This window comes from Camelus bactrianus, chromosome 21 (genome assembly GCF_048773025.1).
Source record: "Camelus bactrianus isolate YW-2024 breed Bactrian camel chromosome 21, ASM4877302v1, whole genome shotgun sequence".
Lineage (NCBI taxonomy): Eukaryota > Metazoa > Chordata > Mammalia > Artiodactyla > Camelidae > Camelus > Camelus bactrianus.
The window spans coordinates 18143152-18165538 of record NC_133559.1 but is presented as its reverse complement, the minus strand read 5'-3'; the positions used below and the strand labels follow the sequence as shown (position 1 = coordinate 18165538).

The 22387-nt window shown below is 42.6% G+C and overlaps 1 protein-coding gene across 2 annotated transcripts in view; it reads left to right on the top strand.

The window, feature by feature from the left end:
- The first annotated feature begins 522 nt into the window (after positions 1–522).
- SELP (selectin P) overlaps positions 523–22387 on the top strand; it is a 36732-nt gene continuing 14867 nt past the window's right edge. Inside the window, exons 1-8 of one of the 2 annotated variants that reach the window (XM_045515873.2) lie at positions 523–679; positions 9426–9516; positions 11219–11602; positions 13319–13426; positions 13864–14049; positions 14533–14718; positions 16988–17173; positions 19485–19670. In XM_045515873.2, coding sequence (XP_045371829.2) covers positions 677–679; positions 9426–9516; positions 11219–11602; positions 13319–13426; positions 13864–14049; positions 14533–14718; positions 16988–17173; positions 19485–19670 — 1330 coding nt within the window. In that variant the 5' untranslated portion in view covers positions 523–676. The remainder of the gene's footprint in view (positions 680–9425; positions 9517–11218; positions 11603–13318; positions 13427–13863; positions 14050–14532; positions 14719–16987; positions 17174–19484; positions 19671–22387) is intronic. The other variant, XM_010953840.3, reaches the window with a different exon arrangement.

The window sequence follows — 22387 nt, the reverse complement described above, 5'->3', positions numbered from 1 at the left end:
ATCTTTTTTTTTCTGATTTAAGAAGCAAAATTTCCTTTCTAACAATAACCTGTGTTTGGTTTATATTTCACTTCAAAACTCTTTCCAACAATCCCCCCACACCAAACCCCTGCCTCCAACTGCCAGAAAAGCCCCCTGGCTTTTCTCTTTCCCATCTAATTATTTTTTGTTACTATTTTTTGCTCCTTATCTCTCAAAAGGCAACTGGAATAGAAAATATTCCCTAAGATTTCACGATAACTGGAAAATTTACATGGAGACATGATTAACACAAAGTGTGTTTTCTGAGTATGTGACCTTAAATTGGGGCTCAGAATAATCAAAGGAAACCCGACCCTTGGGGTTGTGGGTACTATCCCTGCAGTACTCAGCCTGGGATATCCAGGAGTGATTCACACTTGCCCCATCTCCTGACCCCCTCCCATGGAAGTAGGTGACCCACCCCCCACTCCACCCCCACCCCCACACACCTCCTCTGGTGACTATTATTTCAAAGCTGCCAGCTCTGCTCCCTTTATTATGATTATTCTAACTTCATGGGAAGTGATGTGGTGACTTTCAGGAAAGTGAATAGGAAGTTGCTTTTCTAAACAGCGTGACAGCTGAGGAGAGGCAATAAGACTGTAAGAAGTCTCTCTTGGACAGAAAGCAGAAAGCCAGCCGAGTTGCAGAAGAGATGGTGAGTTCATTTCTCTTTGCTATGGGAAGTGGCTGGGCTGAAGTGGTTTGGGGCTGAGTCAGGCAGGTAAAGGTTCCGAAAATGAGGAACAGCAACAGTCATGGGGCTTTATGTTGAATAGCCTTTCCGAGTTTGTAAGCATTTCAAAACCTGCTGTCCACTCTGACCTTCTCAGCATCCCTGTGAGTTTAGGTTGCTATTTTCATGTTCCAAATGAGGCCACTGTGCCTTCCAGAGGCTGGGGGCTTTACCTGAGGTGTGCTGTTAGACTGGATGTTGTCTGGATCTGAACTCCCTCCCTCCGGCTCCACACCTGCTGTTTTTCCTTCTAGGGCTTTCAGAGACTCTCTTGGAGCAGATCTTGGTAAACTCTTAACCCCTTCTCCAGGATTGCTCATCTGTCTGAGTTGAATGTGAGGCTGAGCCAGTGTCCTGGGCCTTGACGACAGTTGAATGGTTTCTCATCTCCAGCCCTTCTATTTCTTTCTCTGAGCCCCAGCAGCCTACTGGGACCCATGTGGAATACTCACATGGTTCCCATTTCTGCCCTAACTCTCAATCCTTTTAGTGACTCAGTGTCCTCATCTGTAAAATGGATAGGATGATAGTACTCTATTTTATAGTGTCATTGTGAGGATTAAATATGTTTACATCGAAAAGCATTTTGAGCCTAGCACATAGTTACTGATTAGTAAATGCTACCTGTTATTGTTACGGGAAAGAGAAACTTCTTGGGGTTGAGTGGAATTTGGGATCTCGGGAAGATCCAGAGAAAAAGGAATTTTTCCCAATTGTAAGAAATTTAATTTGGGTAGGATATTTTAGGGGAAAAAAAAATCAAATGTCACTTACATGCAAATGTTAGTTACAACTGAGTATCTGTGAGATTCAAACTCTGCAATAATGTAACTTCTTAAAAAAGCAACTTTATTGTGGTATAATTTCTGGGCATTCCTGAACTCCTGACCATTATCCTAGGTAAGACAAACATGGTTTTACCAGGAGTGTCTCAAACAGTCCCAGGGTCCAAAATCCTGCCCTCTATGGCTAGACACTGTCCCTGTTTTTGAGCCCCTTTCTGTGGGCTACCAGAAGAAAAGTAGCCCTTATACCTGGTTAACTCCATCTCTTTGCTTTACTATAGGACACTTTTCAAATACTTGTAATGAGAATACTTTTGTGTTGGGGAGGATAGGGATAAAAGGATGATGAAGAGAAGAGGAAGGAGTTTGAGTCTGTCCTGAGTTTGAACTCTAATGTCATAAGAATGGGATTACTTTTGTTATCTCTTACATATCATCCTTCTCCTGAATTGGTCAACTTAAATGAGTGAGCAGTTATTTCTTTCTTCCTTCTATTCTCTTTGGGATCTTCTTCTATTTCAGAGGGATGTTCACATATTGAATCATAGACTTGTTTGAGATTCTGATGAAAGGCACAACTCCTCTTTCCAAATGAAAATGCAGACATCCACATAAACACTGAGCTTTACGGACAACCGCAGGGGGTTCCCAGACCTCCACATGGGTCCCTGGTTAAGAACCTCACCCTATGGCCTCTTCTGCTTTATGCTCAGCAGTTTCTCCAATGGCATCCTGAAACTAGGCTGGAACACTGCAATGAAGTACTAAGAAGTCCAGCTCTGGAATTCTTTTTCAGTATTCCAAAGACAAGGTCCTTTCCTTTGCTCCTGAACACACGTGGCTCTTGGAATTCAGGAACCTCAAACTCTGTATGTAAACTCGACTTCAAGTTCAGAGTGGACTCAATTAGCCTCTAGGGCCTGAGGAAAGATATTAAGGTTTATCTAGTGGGGTGTTTTCAATCAAATGGATCTCAGAGGGGGAGCTCAAGATGGAGGACTTACAGTTAAATTATGATGATGTTAGTCAGGGGCTGAGTGGGCAAGGGGGCAGGTACGGTGTCAATTCCATTCACACCTTTTAACCAGCTTAGGTCTATTGGTTCCAGTTCTTACTCTTCCTTCCATTACCTGTTTTTCAAAATGTAATTAAATGGTTCTCACTCTCCTGGGCTTGAGAATTTTGTAAGTGGAAGGTTATCGATCAAATCCTCATAAATCAAAGTGACTCATTACATAACAGGTGGTACTGGGAAAAGAGCCTGGACTTGACCCCAAAGAGTAGGCACATGGTGGTTTCATGAATGACATTCGTTACATTGTCTTCTAAGGGTCTCACTTCTCTGATTGAAAAGCAAAACAGAAATATTGTGAAGTCAAATACCAAACAAATCCTTTATATTTGTAGAGATATACCTCAGTCATGGTCCAAAAGACTTAAAAAATTTTTTTAAGCATGCTACTTTATTTTTAATGATATTTCACCCTAAATAATGGTGATCAGTAGTCTAATTTAAATATATGTATGCTTTAATTCTTAAGTGTTGATGTTTTGGGTTCACTCTTGTCTTTATTTCTAATTTGCTGTTCGGCTTAGAGACCCCTTTTTTCACTGTTTCATTTTCTACCTTTAGGCTGGGGCTACTAATCTCTGTGCTATACCACCACCACCACTACCCTGCAACATAAGGGAAATAATATGATGTCAATTGTATTGTCTTGAAAATCTTGACTCTGCCAACAACAAGTTGTATCGTTCTGCCTCCTTAATGCCTCCCTCATCTACCTCTCCCTTTTGCATTCCCACTGGCCCTCTTTAACTTTCTTTTTTTCCCCAAAAGAAATTTCTAAGCCAAAGGAAACTGATTTTGTAGATACTATAATACCCAATATTTGCAAATATTTATTCAGTGGCCCAGCATGTAACTCGTAGTGTGCTAGAAGTGTATCTAAATAAATGCTCGAGATAATTAATTTAGAACCACTTGTAAACTTGCTGCTTTTTTAATTTGAAAGACTACCGATGATAATATTATCTCAAATTAAAAAAAAATACCATTGTTAGATGCATCTGTTCAGGACCCTTCTCTGTTCAGAATCATGGCAGTTGGATCCCTTCTGCAACTACCATTTCAGACTCACACCATCTGGCCCCAACCTACCTCCTTTTCAGTTAACCTCTAGGACCTCCCACTTTTCAGCATTAGTCAGACCACATCACTACCTCTCTTAAAGTCCTCTTGCTGCCCCACTTCTTATTGCACTTATGACAGTCTCACCTCCTTATTTTGGTTCCCAAAGCCCAGAGTGGTCTGTCACCAGCTTTACTCACACTCTTCTTCCCCTCGCTCATTCCTTTCCAGCCACACTGATATCTTCGTGTTCTTTGAACACTCCACACTTTCCTCCACCTTAAAGCCTTCACATTAGTGTTTCCTTCTGTCTTTAATGCTCATCCTCCTGCTTCTTTTTTCTTTTTTAATTTTTATTTAGCTATTTATCTTTAATGGAGGTACTGAGGATTGAACCCAGGACCTTGTGCATGCTAAGCACGCGCTCTCCCGCTGAGCTATACCCTTCCCCCTTGCTCCTGCTTCTTACTGGCTAGTTTCCTCTGGTCATCTGCTCTCAGCTTGAATGTCACCTCCTTAGAGGGGTCTCCTCTGATGGACATGTTTATCTATGGAATGTCTTATGTCACTCTATCACATCACCCGGCTTTAATTCTCTGCCTAGCACTTATCACTGTCTTCTATTTTTTGATATTTACTTGTTCAGTACTGTTGTGTATTTATTGGTGTTTGTTTCATTGTCTGTTTTCCATAGAATGAACATCTCATGAGGACAGGAATTGTGTCTGCTTTTATCATTTTAATGCCAATACCTAGAACAGTGTCTGACACATGGTAGGCACTTAATAAATCAATAGTTATGCAAATAAGTAGTGGGAAAGAATGCAGGTGATAACAAGGGTGCACCTCTCTTGGAGTGGGGGAGAAGGGACTGGTTATAGGGAAGGCTCTGAGGAGGAGGAGATTTTTGGACTCATGAGCTAGGCACCCATAGAAGGAGAGGTGCTCTGGGCATAAGAAGAACATAGGGAAGATACAGAGCATTCTGGAAAGTACAAGATGTTTTGTTATAAATGCACTTTAGAATTGTGGTAGGGGCAGGGTTAACTAAGGAACAGTGGCTGGAGAGGAAATAGGGGCAAGCAAATTAAGAAAACTGAACTGGAGAGGAAGGAGAGAACTCAGACAGGGCTAAGCAGAAGACAGACGGTCTAGGGAGGCACATTGTAGGTTCTGACTCTAAATGTGCAAAGCTGTGGTCTACAACATACCTAGGAGAACAGAATCTCCTTTCTGTGGTCCTATTCCTGCCAGCTTTGTAAGCCACCTAGGATGCTGGCAGCCAGAGGATCCCTACTGGCATCTACTATCTCTTTCTATGCAAAGTAACGTGGAGGGAGAAACACTTACTTCTCCTACTTTCTCTCTACCCTTCTCTTCATCCTACAATCACTGTTAGTTTCTTGGAAAGTAAAATGAAAGATAACCACGGTGCAAAGCAGCCTTAATGAAGGTTTATAGAGGTGCAGGATGTTATTCTAAAGACCTGGTCTCAGACTTCTTCCCAGTGACTTTCAGTTTGAAGCCAGCTGCCAGAGAACATTAAAGATTAGCAGAGCACGGGGCTGCTTCTCCTAAAGAGGCATTTCCTCTTGGGTCAGCATTTAACTTGCTTAGTAACAAACACAAGGACAGAGTCCTTAACTCTTCAGCATCCTAGATCCAGCACTGTCCTGTCCTTAGGACGACACTGAGATCAAGAGCAGACGTGACAAAGCTTGCCCACCTCAAGGAAGTTTCCAAGGAAAACGATTACTCGGAGGAAGATTTTGAAGCATCATCCGTCTTCCACATCCACACACAAAACCCTTGTCAGTTGTCAACATGTTACAGTTAACACAGGGATTTGAACTTTTGGGGTCCATTAAACATGGAAATTGTCTACGCATTTTCAAGTGTGCATTTTTTGAAGAATCCTGACTATGGCTTTTATCAGACTTTCAGAGAAGTTCATGAGTCCTATGAGAGTAAGAATCACTGTGTTAATCCGACATACATTCTGGTGAGCAAGTTTGGCAACTCAGATGAACTCACTAAGTCTCAGTGATGGAGAGTAATTCTGAGCATTCACGGTCCAAAAGACCTGCTGAAGAATGCTAGGGAAATGCTCCATTGATTTGGTAGTAATCCTACAGCTCGCAAATATTCTAGGAGAGGTGATTCTCGGTATTTGGTGATTCTAAAAAAACAGTTAAGTACGGTCAGATTTAAGCAGGGACACACAGTGACTTAGCATTTTCCTTTAATTAGATGTTGTACCTTGATCAGAAGCACCTATACGTCCTCTAACACTTTAAACTGTTTAAAAAACAGTTTGCCTTCTCTCTTTCTCTCCACAACCCCCCTTGTCTCTCTTTCTCAATTTTGTTTCACCCAAACCATATTTAAAAGTTTACACGTGGGGGAGAAGGGTGTAGCTCAAGAGGCAGAGTGCATGCTTAGCATGCACAGGGTCCTGGGTTCAATCCCCAGCACCTCCTCTAAGAATACACAAATAAGCTAAATTACCTCCCCCCACCAAAAAATAAAATAAAATAGTTATTTTAAAAGTTTACACAAACAAGCAAGTTAAAACATAAAATAGGCCTGTTGGGACGTGGGTGGGTGGAGTTGGGGATGGGGATAGGGGATTCGGAGTCTCACCTCTTCACGGTCCCAACACACTTCCTTGAGCTGGCCCTACAGCCAGAGAAACCCCTAGGAATACTCTGTGCCACACAAAAGCCATTTCTAAGGGCACAGGGAGAACACCACTAGCTTAAAAACACTGCGATCCTCTCCCAGTTGATCTGAGAAGAAACCCAGCCCAGGTTTGAAGGCAAATACTGGGGTCCCGTATATGAAGGGTAGATTATTGTGCTCCTCAGCCCCGATTTTTTTGCTTCTGTACCTGAAAAAATATTCTGGAAAATTACATAACCTCTAAGTGGAGAGCTAAAAAGTTTTTAGAGTAACAAAAGATGGGATTTTCCAGTCCATTGTAAAAATTGGTCTTTTGCGATAAATCAATGTTACAATATTTCCTAAAGTTTATTCAATGGAATTAAATAACATAGTGATCCAATCAACAAGCTAACCCTTATCACTTAAAAAAAAACAAACTAGTCCCTTAAAAATAGGAAGTTTTACTTTCTCTTCTTTAATACATATTTCTATTTCACTTCCTCTACAGAATTTTAGCCCAATATTTTTAAGCTTAAAGTCTTTTCTTGGTAACTATATCACACTTCTTTACAAAAATAAAAACATAATAGGCTGGAATGTAAGATTCAATTTTCTGAAACCATAAATCTCTATGTGTTATAATTTTTCATTATTGATTTAGTTAACATAAAAATTACTTTTAATACACAATTAAATAAAATAGTCTAAACATACTACAAACAATTTTGATAAGAAACTTAAACTTTCATATTTAAAATGCTACTTAAGATGCAGCTCTATATAAGAGGAAGGGCTTTTTTCCTACTCATGTAACTTGTATGAGTATTATGTATTGATACAATCAAGCAAGTTCAACATCAATTCTATCCCTGAATTTCATTTTGGAGGATTTAAACACTGAGGAACTTTATTCATATGAATAAATAAATTGGAATGGAAGCTTATTAGAGCATTATCTCTCAATTCTTTGAACTCCTTTCAAGTTACATGCCCTAAAGTACAGAATGATTTATTATCAACATTTAGGCAATGGTCTAGCATCTGACAGCTTAACTGGGTCTCCATCAAAGTTGATGAAAGAAGAGAAACAGAAACCACTGGGCTTGAAAGGATTTGTCACAATACCATTGGAGCATTCAAGTTCTCAAGATCTAAACCAATATTTTGGACGGTCTATGTTTGGCACACCAATGTTTATTACATAAAGGGGCAAGACCCCATAACAAATAAGAGTCAGATTTAGTAAAAGGTGTGATTTTTTTTGTAAAATGAGAGAAGATATATTCTTAAGCAGACTGGCTTTAGGAAAGTGTACATGGTGAAGTTGGGAATCTGAACACAGATTTACTTAAATTCTCCTTGCTTGTTTACCCCTTGGGAAGCCAGGCTTATCCTGATTTAAAGATTTCTGCTATAGAACCTGGTATGGTACTTTTGGGGTATTGAATAGAAATGTGGTGCTAATAATAGCTGGTGACACAATACAATCCAGAGAGGATTCAGCTGAATTAAGTTCCCACTAAGAGATTATCACTACATTTCCTGTGCAAATCAACAGCACCATCAATCATGACATGATAGTCTCAGTGTCTGACCATAGGTCCTGCGGAGGCCAGTTGATTAGTGTCCTAATTCATAAGAACACAAAATACATTTACTTATCCAAGCCAATATTCAGAAACTCTCGGATGAAAAAGTGCCAGGCTTCTTGCACAAAGATAACCCCACTGTCTAGGAGTCATGCACTGATTTGAGTTATCTCCACTTCACTATCTGGTCAAGCTGTAGTCAATAGGGCATGTGCACTGTGCACACATACACCATCACAACCACCATCACCATCACCACCCCATCTACCCTACATCATCCATCACTGGAGCCTGGTCTCTGGCAATTGAGAATTTCTATATAGGAGGGGATTGGGGTAGCAGTTTGGCTGGAAGAGTAATAAAGCTTCAGTTATAAAGCAAACGCACTATTTTAATGTTGGTGGTTATGCTGGTGGCTCTGGAGGGACACAGATGGGTCAGCTAAGCTTGGGTGTGTCACATAATCTATCATCTACAACAACAGCGCAGGACGGATTTGGAAGCCGAGGATTATGAAGGCAAAACAGTAAAGTGGAAAAAAGCTTTTGTTTCAAAGTCAGACTCTGCTTCTGTCCTTTGGAATATGTATTTTAAGACTCTCCAAACTTCAGTATTTTCATATGTAACATGAGGGAGTTGGATGAGCATTTTGAGAACTTACTTGTCTAAAACTACTTGAAAAATGTTAACAGATTTGATGTAATCCCAGCAGAAGGGAGCTCATGAGAAATCATACTTGCTATAGATCTAAGGGGAATAAGTTTACTATACATATATGAATGAATATTACATGTAAATGAACATACACATATATTAAGCACTGAATAGTATTATAGATACATGGGAAAGTGGTAAAGCAAGAAGAGAAAACATAGAGCAATAATACAGAATAGACGGCATAGCTCAGCACAATTAGCTGATGTTCTGTGCATCAAAGTGTAGGTCAGACAACTGTGTGGATCAGGGAGTTTTCACGTGACCTCCTAGTTTTCCTGGGTATGGCATACCAGCTGTTACAGGGAGATTACTGCATAAAAATAATGACAGTGGCGTTTTTTACGTGTATATTACCAAATATGTCATAGAATAAAAATACGAGTGGCACAAAGCAGTTACTCAATAAATTTTTGCTGAGGGGGGTGGGTATGGCTCAGTGGTAGAGTGTGTGCTTAGCATGCATGAGGTCCTGGGTTCAATCCCCAGTATCTCCATTAAAAAATTAAATAAACTGAATTACTTCCCTCCCCCCAAATAAATAAATAATAAAATGTTTGTTGAACAAGTGAAGAAATGAATTCTGTCCTCAGCCTTGGTGCAGTGTCCAACTAGGGCAGGACCAACAGATCAGTGAGAATTCAAAAAGGGAGCAGAGGGCTTCAGCCATCCCATAACAGAAACAGGCAGGATTATAACTCAATATAATGATTACTAACTCAATTTTTTTGGCCACATTGTTTGCACAGAGATACTAAAAAAAAAGTTTTCTTTTCTTATTTCAGGCCAGCTGCCTAAGAGCCATCTGGAACTGGAGATTTCAGAGAGTGGTCTTCAGAACTGTCCAATTCCTTTGCTTCAGTGTCCTCATCACTGGTAAACTTTATGTGAACCCTTCACCTGGCCCTCAGTGATTAGGGTAACTTCTCCAAGTGGGAGATGTTAAGGACGTTAGCCAGTTGTGAGGCACAGGAAAACTGTCCAAGCCCAGATTCCTGGAGGGAAAATGCGTCCAAAACCATGATATTGGTAGAAAAGGCTTCATGAGGAACAGAAACAGATCTGTCCAGACCCATCTTATCCTTTAGGCTCCTTGGGCACAGGCCCACCTTACTCTGAGGGACCCACAAAAAAATGTTTAATTTCTTTAAAAATCATTTTCTGCTTGGTCAAAAAACATGGTTTAGTCTATACTGTTAATATGTTCATTTTTATTGCAATACAGTTGTAAAATGAAGGACGAAGGGGACTCCAAAGGCAAAACTGCCTGAAGTTCACACCAACAGAAACGCAGGCCCAGGGGGATCAGAAAAAGTCTTAACAGCAAAATAATGCCATCGAAGTGCCCACGAGGAGAAATAAAAACAACCTACCCTTGTGCGGGTAGCAGAGGAGAGGGGTGAATAGGAGCAAGACTTTATAAACAGGAAAGAGCCATTTCCAGGTCTGATGGCTTACACTGTACACCTCTCTGTGGGCTGGGGGCGAGCGCCCACCGGCTACAGTAACAATACCTTGCATCCTAGTTTACTTGATCCTCTGGAAGGGCACATTCTTTATTTCATTTGGTATATATCACAACTATTTTTTTTAAAGGCCTGTGTTAAGCCCAATTTTAACAAGTGAGTAAGCAGAGATGAAGGAAGTAATTTATCAAAGAGGAACAGCCAAGAGCAGTGGAAAGAATGTCGGACAGCAAACCAGGAGATCTGATTAGCCTCCCAATCAGACCTGAGGTGTTTCACAAGTGTTCACTGAATGCCTGTTAAGTGCTAAGCTCTATGCTTGGTGTAAAGTATCTGGTGGTAAAAAGAGACCCCCACCAGGATGCACAGTCTAGCAGGTAAAAAGAGACCCCCACCAGGATGCACAGTCTAGCAGGTGTGGCCCACATCATATGAATGGATGTCACAATACATGGCAGTAGGGGAGGTGGAGGCAGACACGGGGTGCGGTGGGAGCCTGGAAGCAGGAACACTGAGCCCACCTGGGGAAGTTATAAGAAGGAGGGGGACGAAGTTTACCAGGTGGAACTGGGATGGGCAGGCAGAATTGCAGGAATAGCACGTGCAAAGGCATGGAAGTGGGAGTTCTGTTTTGATAAAGAAGTAAACATGGTGGGTAATGAGGCTGTGTCAGCAGGTAGGCTCCAGGTCATAAGGCATTTTATTTTCCATGTGAAGAGGTAGTATCTGTAGATACGAGGCAGCCATCAAGACATTTTACACGTCATTTAATGTGGGCTTGGGCACATTATTCATAGATCTCCTCCAGTTACAGAAGGAGAAGATTAGACCATCTCTGAAGTCCCTTCCAACTCTGGGATCTTACGATTCCAAGTCTTTAACACCAGGGATCCTCAGAAGGGGACATTTTCTTATACTGACGTCACGTAGACTTTTAAGTGAAAGATGGAAACCACTCTTTTTCCTTAAAACAAGTAGATTAGACATAAAACAGTCTGTTCTCAGTAATTGTCTTCCAGTCAAACTCATCATAAGTACATCGAAATAGACTTATACCCACAGCCTCCTTCTCCCCGGAGACGCTAACCTGGCCCTCTCTCTCCTCTGCTTAGAACTAGTGAACCAGAAAGGAGTGGCAGCATGGACCTACAACTACAGCATCAAACCATATTCGTGGGATTACTCCCGGGCCTACTGCCAGACGTTCTACACGGATTTAGTGGCCATCCAGAACAAAAATGAGATTGCTTACCTCAACGACGCCATACCTTACTACAGCTCTTACTACTGGATTGGAATCCGAAAGATAAACAATAAGTGGACCTGGGTGGGAACCAAAAAGACGCTCACCGAGGAGGCTGAGAACTGGGCTGACAATGAGCCCAACAACAAGAACAATGAGGACTGTGTGGAGATCTACATCAAGAGTGTGTCAGCCCCGGGCAAGTGGAATGACGAGCCCTGCTGGAAGAGAAAGCGGGCGCTGTGCTACACAGGTAGGGACTTCTCTTCTCTGAAATCTGCCTGCTTCCAAAAATGCCTTTCCCGGTCCTTAAGATAGCCCCCTGAGTCGCGAAAGTCAGGGACCTGAAACCAAGAGTAAACTGTCAATTGAGCAGCGTTATTGAGCACCTTGAAGGACAGAAGATCAGGATTAGAGAAAACTGGACTTTTGAAACCAGAAGGAAATTTTAATATCATCTGGTTCACCCTTCTAATTTATAACTGATGAAATAGAAGCTCGGGAAGCTGTAGTCTCCTAAAATTTATGCCCAGAGCTTTTTTGCACCACGGTGCCCTAGTATAAGAGACAGTATAAGCTGAGAGGGAACTTGGCCTTGCCTCTAGGAGACACAGCTGTAATGCCTACGGAATATCAGTAATTGTGATTAGTTCATGCATCGTTAGTCCATTTAATGTTAGTTGCAATGCAAAACATTGTCTGTCTTTGCATTCCTAGAGTTCTGAGATCCTGAGGAAGCTACAGCCGTGGTCCAAGAGCATAGGGCAGGCAGATACTGCTACTGTAAGGCATTGGTGGGTCAAGGTGAATAGGATGGAAGACGTGGACCAAACCTCTATCTAGGAGCTACTGCTGCCTCCTGCATCTTCTCTTTACTTGGAACCCTTCCCAGGGCCCCAGCGCAGCTTCACCAAACCCATGGGAACTTTCTGCTGTAGAACCTTGCATGGCTTATAGATTTACAGCATCTCAGAGCTGAGAGAGAACACAGAGATGACCTAGCACTACCATCTACATGACATACAAATTTCTTCCTGTGATGGCCCCAGTGTGGACCAGTGTGTGGCCAGGCTCAGGAAACAGCACCAGAAAACAGCTTGGCCACAGACCTAGCCCTCAACTATGACCTCAACAATAAAACCATTCTCTGTGCTTTCACAGTATCCATTCCAGTACTAACCTGCCACCAAGGGCATAGTGCCTACTTGCAGGAAAGAAAGCCTGGCCCTTCTCTGTTCTGTCACCTAAGTGTCACAGAGAAGGGACTGAGGGGTCAGTCATGCTCTGCACCATCGAACCCTGTCATATTTAAACCTGAGACACATCTACCCATAAGGCTGTTTGTCCTTGATCATGATTAACTCTTAAGCATCTTATTTAGCTCCACTGTATCTCCACCATGTGGTGCTGAGGGTAGATTTGAAACAAACAAAATGTGGAAGGGCTTTGGCCCTAACATTAAGCAGGTTGGGCTCAAAGAAGTAACTTGCCTGAGGTCATATAATAGTGGGGAACAGAGTGGATTCTGATCATCTATGTGTGACCTCCTTACCCACATCGGGTTCCTAACCTCCATGCTGTAATATCTGTCATAGAAGCTTCTGTAATAATACAACTCTGAATGGTCTTGGTTAAAAAAGCCACAACATATTTGTGCCACAAAGAGGAGTTTCTCCGTCTTAACATCTGTTGGTGGCTGCATTTGTCCCTCTGGGTCCATAGGAGGCCATCCCTCCTTAGGCAACACTAAATGCAGTGGAAAGTGGAAAGTGCTCAGTGCTCCAGCAGGCTCCTGCAATGCCCTTCACAGAGAACAGGCTGGCTCTGCAGAGGATGCTGGGGTTTTCTTCTGTCTAGCCAGCTCAATCTTACCCAAGTGGGGCTAAGTTTGCGGCTTGGAGCAAGAATCCAGCTTTTCTTTACATCTCTTGGGATTGCCCAGGATTCTGACCCTACTGTATACTTGCAGCCTCCTGCCAGGACACATCTTGCAGCAAGCAAGGAGAGTGCATTGAGACCATCGGGAACTACACCTGCTCCTGCTACCCTGGATTCTATGGACCAGAATGTGAATACGGTGAGGGCACTATTTTGTCAATGTTATTGTGGTCCGGTCTTGTGTTAGAGGTGATGCAGCGGACTGAATCACGTTGGAGACTCTCCAGTGAGTCAAGGCTAGTCCTAGCCCCTCTCCATGCCCTCTGTCAGTCTGCCTCATTCAAACTGTTTGAGACACACTCTGCGTTAAAAGACTTTATTCTTTGAGTGTTTGCTTGTAAAATCTCAAAAGGTAAAAGGCTACTTTTGCTTGTTTGAAGAAAAAAAAAAAACAGTGGAAGAATAATTATTTCTCCAAATGCAGCCAATACAAAGGAACCAAGTAAAGATGACAGGTTGGGTGAGAAGCCTAGTGAGATACAGTTCAGAGGATCATACAAACAGTTCCAGCTTTCAGCAAACCTGACCATTGCCTTTGAATCAGCTAAGAAAGAAATCAATATTTTGTCCCCACAGTCAAAGAGTGTGGAGAACTTGAACTCCCTCAACACGTACTCAAGAACTGCAGTCACCCTCTGGGAAACTTCTCTTTCAACTCACAGTGCAGTTTCCACTGTGCTGAAGGCTACACATTGAAGGGACCTCGCGAGCTGGAATGTTTGGCTTCTGGAATCTGGACGAATAAGCCCCCACAGTGTGTAGGTCTGTAGACTCAATCCTTACTGATAACTAGAATTTCAGAGGGAAGAATAATCTTCTTCCATTAAAAAAGAGGAAATAATGAGGATCTACATTAGACGGGAAATTGTGGTTATTACGATTACCCATCAAACAGAGTAAGGCTAAGTTTGATTTTCATGGTATCTTGTATCTGTGGAATGAGGTAGTCAATTTAATTCTTGATTCTCAGGCAAAAGTATTACAAAGGGATTCCTCTCCCTTTGTTAATTGCAAAGGGAACAGAGTAGAATAATGATTTAGGGCTGGATATCACCTATCTGATTATTTTACCTTGCTTCTTTAAAAAGTAAATGAAAAATAAGGGTGTTTGGATCATTCCAATCACTAGAAGTACTATTTAACCAGCCAAGTTCATCACCTTGTCTGCTGTTGCAGCATCCTAAGGCTTCCAAGGTGCTGGACATAACCCGAGGTCTCACACCATTGCTCTGTGGTTGTTTTTAGCTGTCCAGTGTCCACCCCTGAAGACTCCTGAGCAAGGAAGCATGACCTGCCTCCACCCTGAAGAAGCATTCCAGTACCAGTCCAGCTGCAGCTTCAGTTGTGAAGAGGGATTTGCATTAGCTGGGCCAGAGGTGGTGCAGTGCACAGCCTCAGGGATGTGGACAGCCCCAGCTCCAGTGTGTAAAGGTGAGTTGCAGGCAGCTGCAGGTGTAGACTGTCCCCTGCACCCGGTTCTTGCTGAGAGTACAGATGAAACTAACCAGCTTATGGAGAAACACCTGAATCGCCCTAAGTTGATTCTCCTTTTATCTACCACTCAGCTGGACTGGGTACATCTAAGGTAGGAAGAGTGGCATGCTCTAGATAAACAACAGGCTGATTTTACTACTGATTTTAAACAAAATTTAAAAGTCCTCCTTTCCCGAAAACTCACTGCCCTCAAGCAGTTTCAGAAGGACTTCATTCATAAATTTCACAGAAGAGGGAAAAGGTGGCATCTAGACACTCGAAGACCTTCCAGGATGGTAGCAGTAAAGGGAATAGAGGACATTAGAAAAAGCTTGAGGGAGTTTTTAAAAAAGAGGTTCAGGTCACCCTGGGGACTGGTACTCTTAAGTCTGGGTGAATATTGCTCAGGTCCCGTACCCTTAGAGATTTCTCGCTCCACCTGGATTTCCAGAGGCTGTTCCACCATTGCTCTCCAGCTGTGGGCACAGTTTTTTCCTTCCTCAGTACCTTTCTTTCTGTCCTCGGTTCTCTCCAGCTGTGCAGTGTCAGCCCTTAGCAAAGGAACCGTGGACTGTGTTCATGCCCTCACTGCCTCTGCATGTGGCTCCAGCTGCAAATTTGAGTGTGAAGCTGGGTATGGAGTGAGGAGCTAGGACACACTCCACTCCATTCACCCTGGTCAGGGGACCACACTCTTGCCAGCCTGTAAGGGTGGGATATTTTTTTAGCAGTCCTCAGTCCATCTGGGAAGGAGTCATGGCACAGTAGAAAGATAAAGGGCTCTTAATATCAGGATGACCTCCTCCGGGCTCTGACACTGAAACGGGTTGTTCAGCCTCCAGGAGGCAAGATTTTTCTCCTTTGTGAAATGAGCTACGAGTCGCAGGGAGCTTTCCTGAGGATGAAGTATATGAAAAGTATACAACAAAGTAGCATGTATAAAGTATCTAGCGAGAGCTGAGGAGTTGATCCTCCTTTGTTTCTGCCTCTTTTCTCCCTCCCTGCCTCACTGGCATATAGAAGCCATGGGACAACATCCTATACCTGAGAGAGAGTCAGAACAGCGGCTATTAGGACAAAGAGAGAGATTGCTCATTGAGGGCCTTGGAGGTAGCCTTTGACAGAGAAGCAAAGGAACACTGCATTGAAAAAGAGGCTGTGATACAATCCTAGGCAGTTACATAATCCTGCAAAACTGAATTCTGTGCAATTGCCTCACACCTTCATGTTGCAAAGCAGAAAGGGGGAATAGGATAGTGGGAAATTCCATGTTAAATTAGTGAATTCCGGGAGTCCTGGATTATGAGCCCAGCTCTACTACTGTCTAGATATCTGACCTTAGGGTTGTCACTTAACATTTCTGAACCTTCCACTTCTCATCTACAAAGTAAGAGAGAAACCCTAGAGAATCTTTGGTTCTTAAATGCCCTGATCCTATAAAAACCAGAGGTCTAAGGTCACAGTGTAAGGGTAGACTTTATATTTTGAAACATCCCCCTCCCCGCCGCCGCCGCCCAGGAATAGCCTGGAGATGAAATGCTTTATCAAGGAAGAGCATGAGGAAACCAGTCTTTACCAGAGTTGAGGTCACTTAATTGTGCTCAGGAACTGACCTTGGGCTGTACTCTCTTAGCAATAGAAGTCTGATTAGGATGACATCCTGTGTTTCAGAGATGTGGTTTGTTGGGGACCGTTTTATAGGGCTAGGTAGTAGAGTGTCAACAATAGCTGCATTCTGCCAGCTTTCTCCTTAAAAGTCCAGCCTGTTCAATTTCTACTCTGTCCAGATCCAATTTACAAATATTGCCAATAAATATTTAAAGAGCAACTTCGATATCTCAGCCACTGCCAGGCTCCTGGATACCACTAGGAGAACTCAAGGAGGGTGTGATCTAAGGGGCAGAATCACGATGGTGTATGAACAGCTCAAGAATGGGGGCTGTGGGAGCACGTTGGAAGAGCTTGTACCCTGAGCTGAGGTGGGCAGGGAAGGCTTCTTAAGGAAAGTGAAGTCTAAACTGAAACTTGAAGGGCAGGTCAGTGGTCCAGGTGAAGAAGGGCATGGCAAGGTGTTCCAGGCATATCCCCTTCTGGGAAAGGGAGGATTTGGGGTTCTGAATAGACTGACAATGTGGGTCAGAAAGATGTAGCATCTCTCAAGAGCTCTTCTGAGAAGGAACTGAGCCCTTCCATTACCTGGTTTCTAATGATCACTTTTTCCACTTAGCCATTGCATGTGAGCCACCAGAGAGTCCTGCCCATGGAAGCATGGACTGCTCCCCATCTTCAAGAGGATTTCAGTACAACACCAGCTGTAGCTTTCGTTGTGCAGAGGGTTTCAGGCTGAGGGGAGCTGACACAGTTCGATGTGCTGACTTGGGACAGTGGACTGCGCCAGCCCCGGTCTGTCAAGGTACTGCAATGTCCTAACGTTCCTTCTGTGCCTCTCAGCTTATTAAAGTTATCAGCATCTGCATTTAGTTCTGTCATTCATTTGTTATTCAGATATTCGCTAAGAACCTACTATGTGCCAGGCCCTTTGTGCTGGGCACTCGGAACGAAGTGGTGAGCGAAGGCAGGCTCAGACGCATGTATGGGACAGCACACTGAAATACGGGTGATGGTGGCATGGATAGACACGGATGTGATGAGTTGGAATGAGGGAGGATTGGGAGGAAGGAATGATGCGCGAGGAGCAGTACTGAATCGTGGAAGAGTAATGGACAAGGTATTTAGTCCAGTTCTGCCGTTTCCCGGCAGCAATTTGTCATCTCCTCTCTCTGAGGCTCAGTGTCATTTGCAAAATGAATACTATTATTTGCCTTATCTACCTGCCTCACTAGTGGTGATGGATTAATGTGTGTAAATAAAGCTTAAAACTGCTATAAGCTTTACAAATGCAGCTAAAATAATGATAATAACATCACCTTATAAATCATGTTTCTGATTTTACAAAATGAGCTTCTTTAAATAGTTCATGGTTTCAATATTTTGCTGTTGTAGAAGAACTCAGGCATAGGGAGGTCACTAGGATTATTTGTTTTTACAAAGGGTACCCCCCACAGAATTCATGTCCCAGAAGTGGAATACTGGCCTTTCACATGAGCTCCCTGAGCAATTTATGTGAATCCTCTGGGTCTAAATTTTAAAATGAGGCAGTAGTTTGAAAGCAAGGTTTCAAAGGGAGATTTATATATCCATGTTCACAGCAGCATTATTCAAAATAGTTAAAATGTAGAAGTAACCCAAGTGTCCAACACAGAGGAATGGATAAGAAAAGTGTATCTACATACAATGGAATATTATTCAACCATAAAAAGGAAGGACATTCTGACACATGCTACAATACGGGCGAAATCTCAAGGACATTATGCTGAATGTAATAAGGCAGGCACAAAAAGACAAGTACTGAATGGCTCCACATATGTCTTAAAGTAATCAAAATCACAGAGACCAAAAGTAGAATGGTGGTTGCCAGGGGGGCTGGAGGGAGGGGGCAGAGATAGTTACTGTTTAATGAATATGGAGTTTCAGCCTGAGATGATGAAAAACGTTCTGGAGATGGATGGTGGGTGATGGTTGCACAAAAATGTGAATGTACTTAATGCCACTGAAATGTACACTTAGAAATGGTTAAGTAGTAAATGATCAGTTTTATGCTATGTGTATTTTACCACAATAAAATATTGAAAAAAAAGGGGGGGGGCAGTAAGGGGAATAGATCATTGTGCACCATGTTGGTGGGGCTTAGTGGGGGTAATGGGATGTATTGCGGTGTACTGTCCGAGAGGCAAAGACACAGAGAGCCCTGGGACACGCTTAAAAAGGGGTGATCTTGGGGGTCCACTAGAGCCATTCTTGTCTCCAGGCAGGTGACATCTAATCATCTAGAAGAAGAATTGGCTCTTCTCTTAAGTATCCAGACATGTGGTTTCAATTACCCCCTTGAGAGGCCTTCCTAGCATTTTCCACCCTGACAATCGAGATCTGCACCTGATGCATAGCTGTAGCGATTTCATGACTATTGCTGCTGCTGCTACTATTAATAATAGTAATAATGGCAGATAATATTTATTGAGCATTTTAGTCTAACTCCAGGCGGGAATTAAAATTATTGCTCCCATTTCAAAGATGAGAAAAGACTTAACATGTATGGAATGCACGTGTTCTGTTTACGGTCACCTATTTTATGGATTGAGTTCATGGTATAGATATAATTTTTATTCTGCTTTTTCACTTAATATCACACATTGAGACACCTCCCATATCTTTTCAAAGTGAAATATATAATTTTTAGTGACCTTTAATATTTCTTTCATGGACCCAGCATACTTAATTTTCTGCCTCTTAATTCGTGGCATTTATGTTTGTTTTTAACATTTTGCTCTCACAAATAATATCATGATAGAAAACTCTGAACTGATTTTTGATATGCATTTCGTTTACATACTAAGCATAGATTCTTGGGTCCAAAAGTATGACATTTTTTAAATTACGGATACATTTTGCCAAAATTCTTAACAATGGCTCAGCATTTTCCTCATAAAGTCCTTCATTTGGCATTGTGATTAAATGACACTTTTCTCAACCTCCAGGTTAAACCGGCCCAACTCAGAAATCCCTCTTGTTGGCACTACTAGAAAGGGTCAAGGGGTTGAAATTAATGAGTACTTGTATATCACTGTTTCCTCATTCCCTTACTTTCTCAATTCCTCTCTTCCTAGCATTGCAGTGCCAGGATCTTCCAGTCCCAGACAAGGCCCGGGTGAACTGCTCCCATCCCTTTGGTGCCTTTAGGTACCAGTCAGCCTGCAGCTTCACCTGTGACAATGGCTTCTTGCTGGTGGGAGCAAGTGAGCTGCAATGCTTGGATACTGGGGACTGGAGTGATCCTTCTCCGGAATGCCAAGGTAAGATTCTTTCCAGCGTCTCAAAAATAAGTTGTAGGCTTATTGTAAAAAGCTATATTTTAGAGGTGGTAACTGCCTAGGGGACAGAAACTTGAAATGGACTGGAAAATTAATACACACTTCCATCACATAACCCAGGGATCCCAAATGCAGATGCCTTTGGGGGCTAGGCAGACACCACAAGTGACAGGAAGTTTTGCAACAGGTCATGGGGAGTGGCCCCCTGCCAACTCTGTATCTGACTTCACCAGGACCTGAAAGCTCCTGTCATGAACCAAGAGAACTGTACTCACTTGCCTAAAAATAGTATCTGGAAAGAAGACCAGAGGAAAAAGTAGCCTCAGGATGGCTGTCCCAAGGCTGACTGGGCACTTTCCTCCTAGGAAACATGGAGTATAATTCTGGAATAGGGGGCAACTAATGGGTTGAACAATGGAATGGGAGGGGCAGAATTTACAAGTGCCTGGTTGCAAACATCTTCCAAGGTCTGTGTAAGATTGAAGAAGTATAAAGTGAAGACTGATGAAAAGAGGAAAAACTAATCTATACATGCAAGGTTGCAGGGTCCTCAGAAGAGAAAAAAGTGCATATTCAACATAAGTCTGTATATCTGCCTTGTGCTTGACATAAGATAAAGCAGTTATTGTGTGAAATAGAACTGGGTCTAATCATCTGCATTTGCCAATCTAAGGACAGGTGCATACTATTTATACTCCCCACTCTTTTTTCTACTCAATGTATCCAATTATTTACTTATATTTATGGCAAATACTGCTTTTTAAAAATAAGATTTTTATTTATAAAAGCTACAGGAAAATAAGAAAATAGAAACAAAATATTCTCTTAAGTACCTCCCCTAAAATGCCCCACCCTAAAAAGATACTGGTTATGTTTTTACATTTCTGTATGAATTCTTCCAGTATTTTCCCTATTCACTTTTTACTTCACGCAAATGGTATTTTTATGTGCATATATATATACAATTTTAATAATAAAATGAAATAGGTAGAATACAAGGCAATTCTGCATTGTTTGCCTTTGCCTTTGCATTTCTCTTTGTACAGACTTCCAACATCTGAGTGAAAGCAGGCAAACCCATGTTTCTAATAAAAAGTAAACCATTGGCTATTCAGGTCACACATACCCATGCACACACTCACGGACACCACTGTTAAGTTAGGTCAACAGGGAATGAATGAATGAATGAATGAATGAATGAACCAATGAACAAATTCAACAGAATTTCATGTCCTCTATCCTCAGGCAGCAGAAAGCATGGCAAGCCACTGGGGCTGGGGCTGGGCACACCTTCTGAGCTGGGTCTGCAGAGACCCGGGTGAGGCTTTTGACCTTGGCCCCTCAGCTCTCACCCTGGCTACACTGAAGCCCAGATATACTGCAAAGTCTGCCCAGCTCTGGGGAAGAACTTGGGATCCCTGGGGAGGGTGTTACAGTGATGGGACCCCTTCTGGGCAACCTTGGGCTGTACAGGGCACAGATTGCAGTTCATTGCCCCATACTGCCCTGCCTGCTGGGTGTGTCACAGCAGGGAGGCTATCACTCACCACGGCTTCCTGTGACCTTCCAGTTCCCTTCCGCTTTTGGTTCTTTGTTTACTGTGACTGAACTTTCTCCTCCTGCTGTTGGGTGAGCATCAAGTGAAATACCCAAATGTGGTCTGGGCAGGAAGGTACCAAGAGGCTTGCAATCCACTAGCTGTTGTAATACTTCTGAGAGAGTGCTATCAGACATTTTTCCTTTTCAGTGTCCTCCTTGCCCCTGTATCCCCAGCCCAGCCATCAGAAGGCAAGGCCAGAAAAGAGCTGCAAATGGGCTCCAGGGCTCCAACACCCTCCTGATTTGTCCTTACAGTTTATAGGCTCCTCGGCTTGTGTCCTCTCCCTGGCCCACCACACACACACACACGCACACACACACACAAACATACACGCACTGAATACAGAAAGACCCAAGTGGTAGAAAATAACTAGGTCTTTGGACAAACTGATGAGATTAGGGAGAATGAAGCTGGAGAGGGGAGGGGATGAAGGGAATAGAAAGGTATAGAACATGCTCTTGAAACCTCAAGCAGTTCAAATCTGTGGCCAAAAAACAGCCCTCAGTTTATCCATACCACCACCATCTCTTGTCTAAAGCCACATACTACTCAGTCAGGCTGAACAGTGAAGAAGAAACACCCTAAACCATCCACATGTTCTCTTAGTCTTCATTTTTTTATTATTATTATTTTTTAAATGGAGGTACTGGGGATTGAACCTGGGACCTTGTGCATGCTAAGTACACACTCTACCACTGAGGTATACCCCCCACCCCAGTCTTCATTTTTTAATGTCAACATGTTTAACCTAGTTTTATTTCATTAACTGGCAGAGGGATATCTTGACAGCTATTAACATTTGTTTACAGAGTGTTTTCACTTTTGAGCCTTGTAAAAATCATAGGAGCTCTGTAATGCTATTCTCCATATTTTAAAGGTAATGCTATCGAGATTCAGAGAGGTTAAGTGACTTGCCAAAAGTCACAGAACATGATCTCCAACCAAATCAAATCCTCTAGCACCACAAACTCTACATGTACAAACTGTGACAAAGAACCATGAGGTCTCATTTACCTCTTTCGTAAGTGAACAACTTGGGGCTGGTCACTGTACCACTGCAGGAAGAACATCTGCATTGCACGTGGCCAATTACATTGTG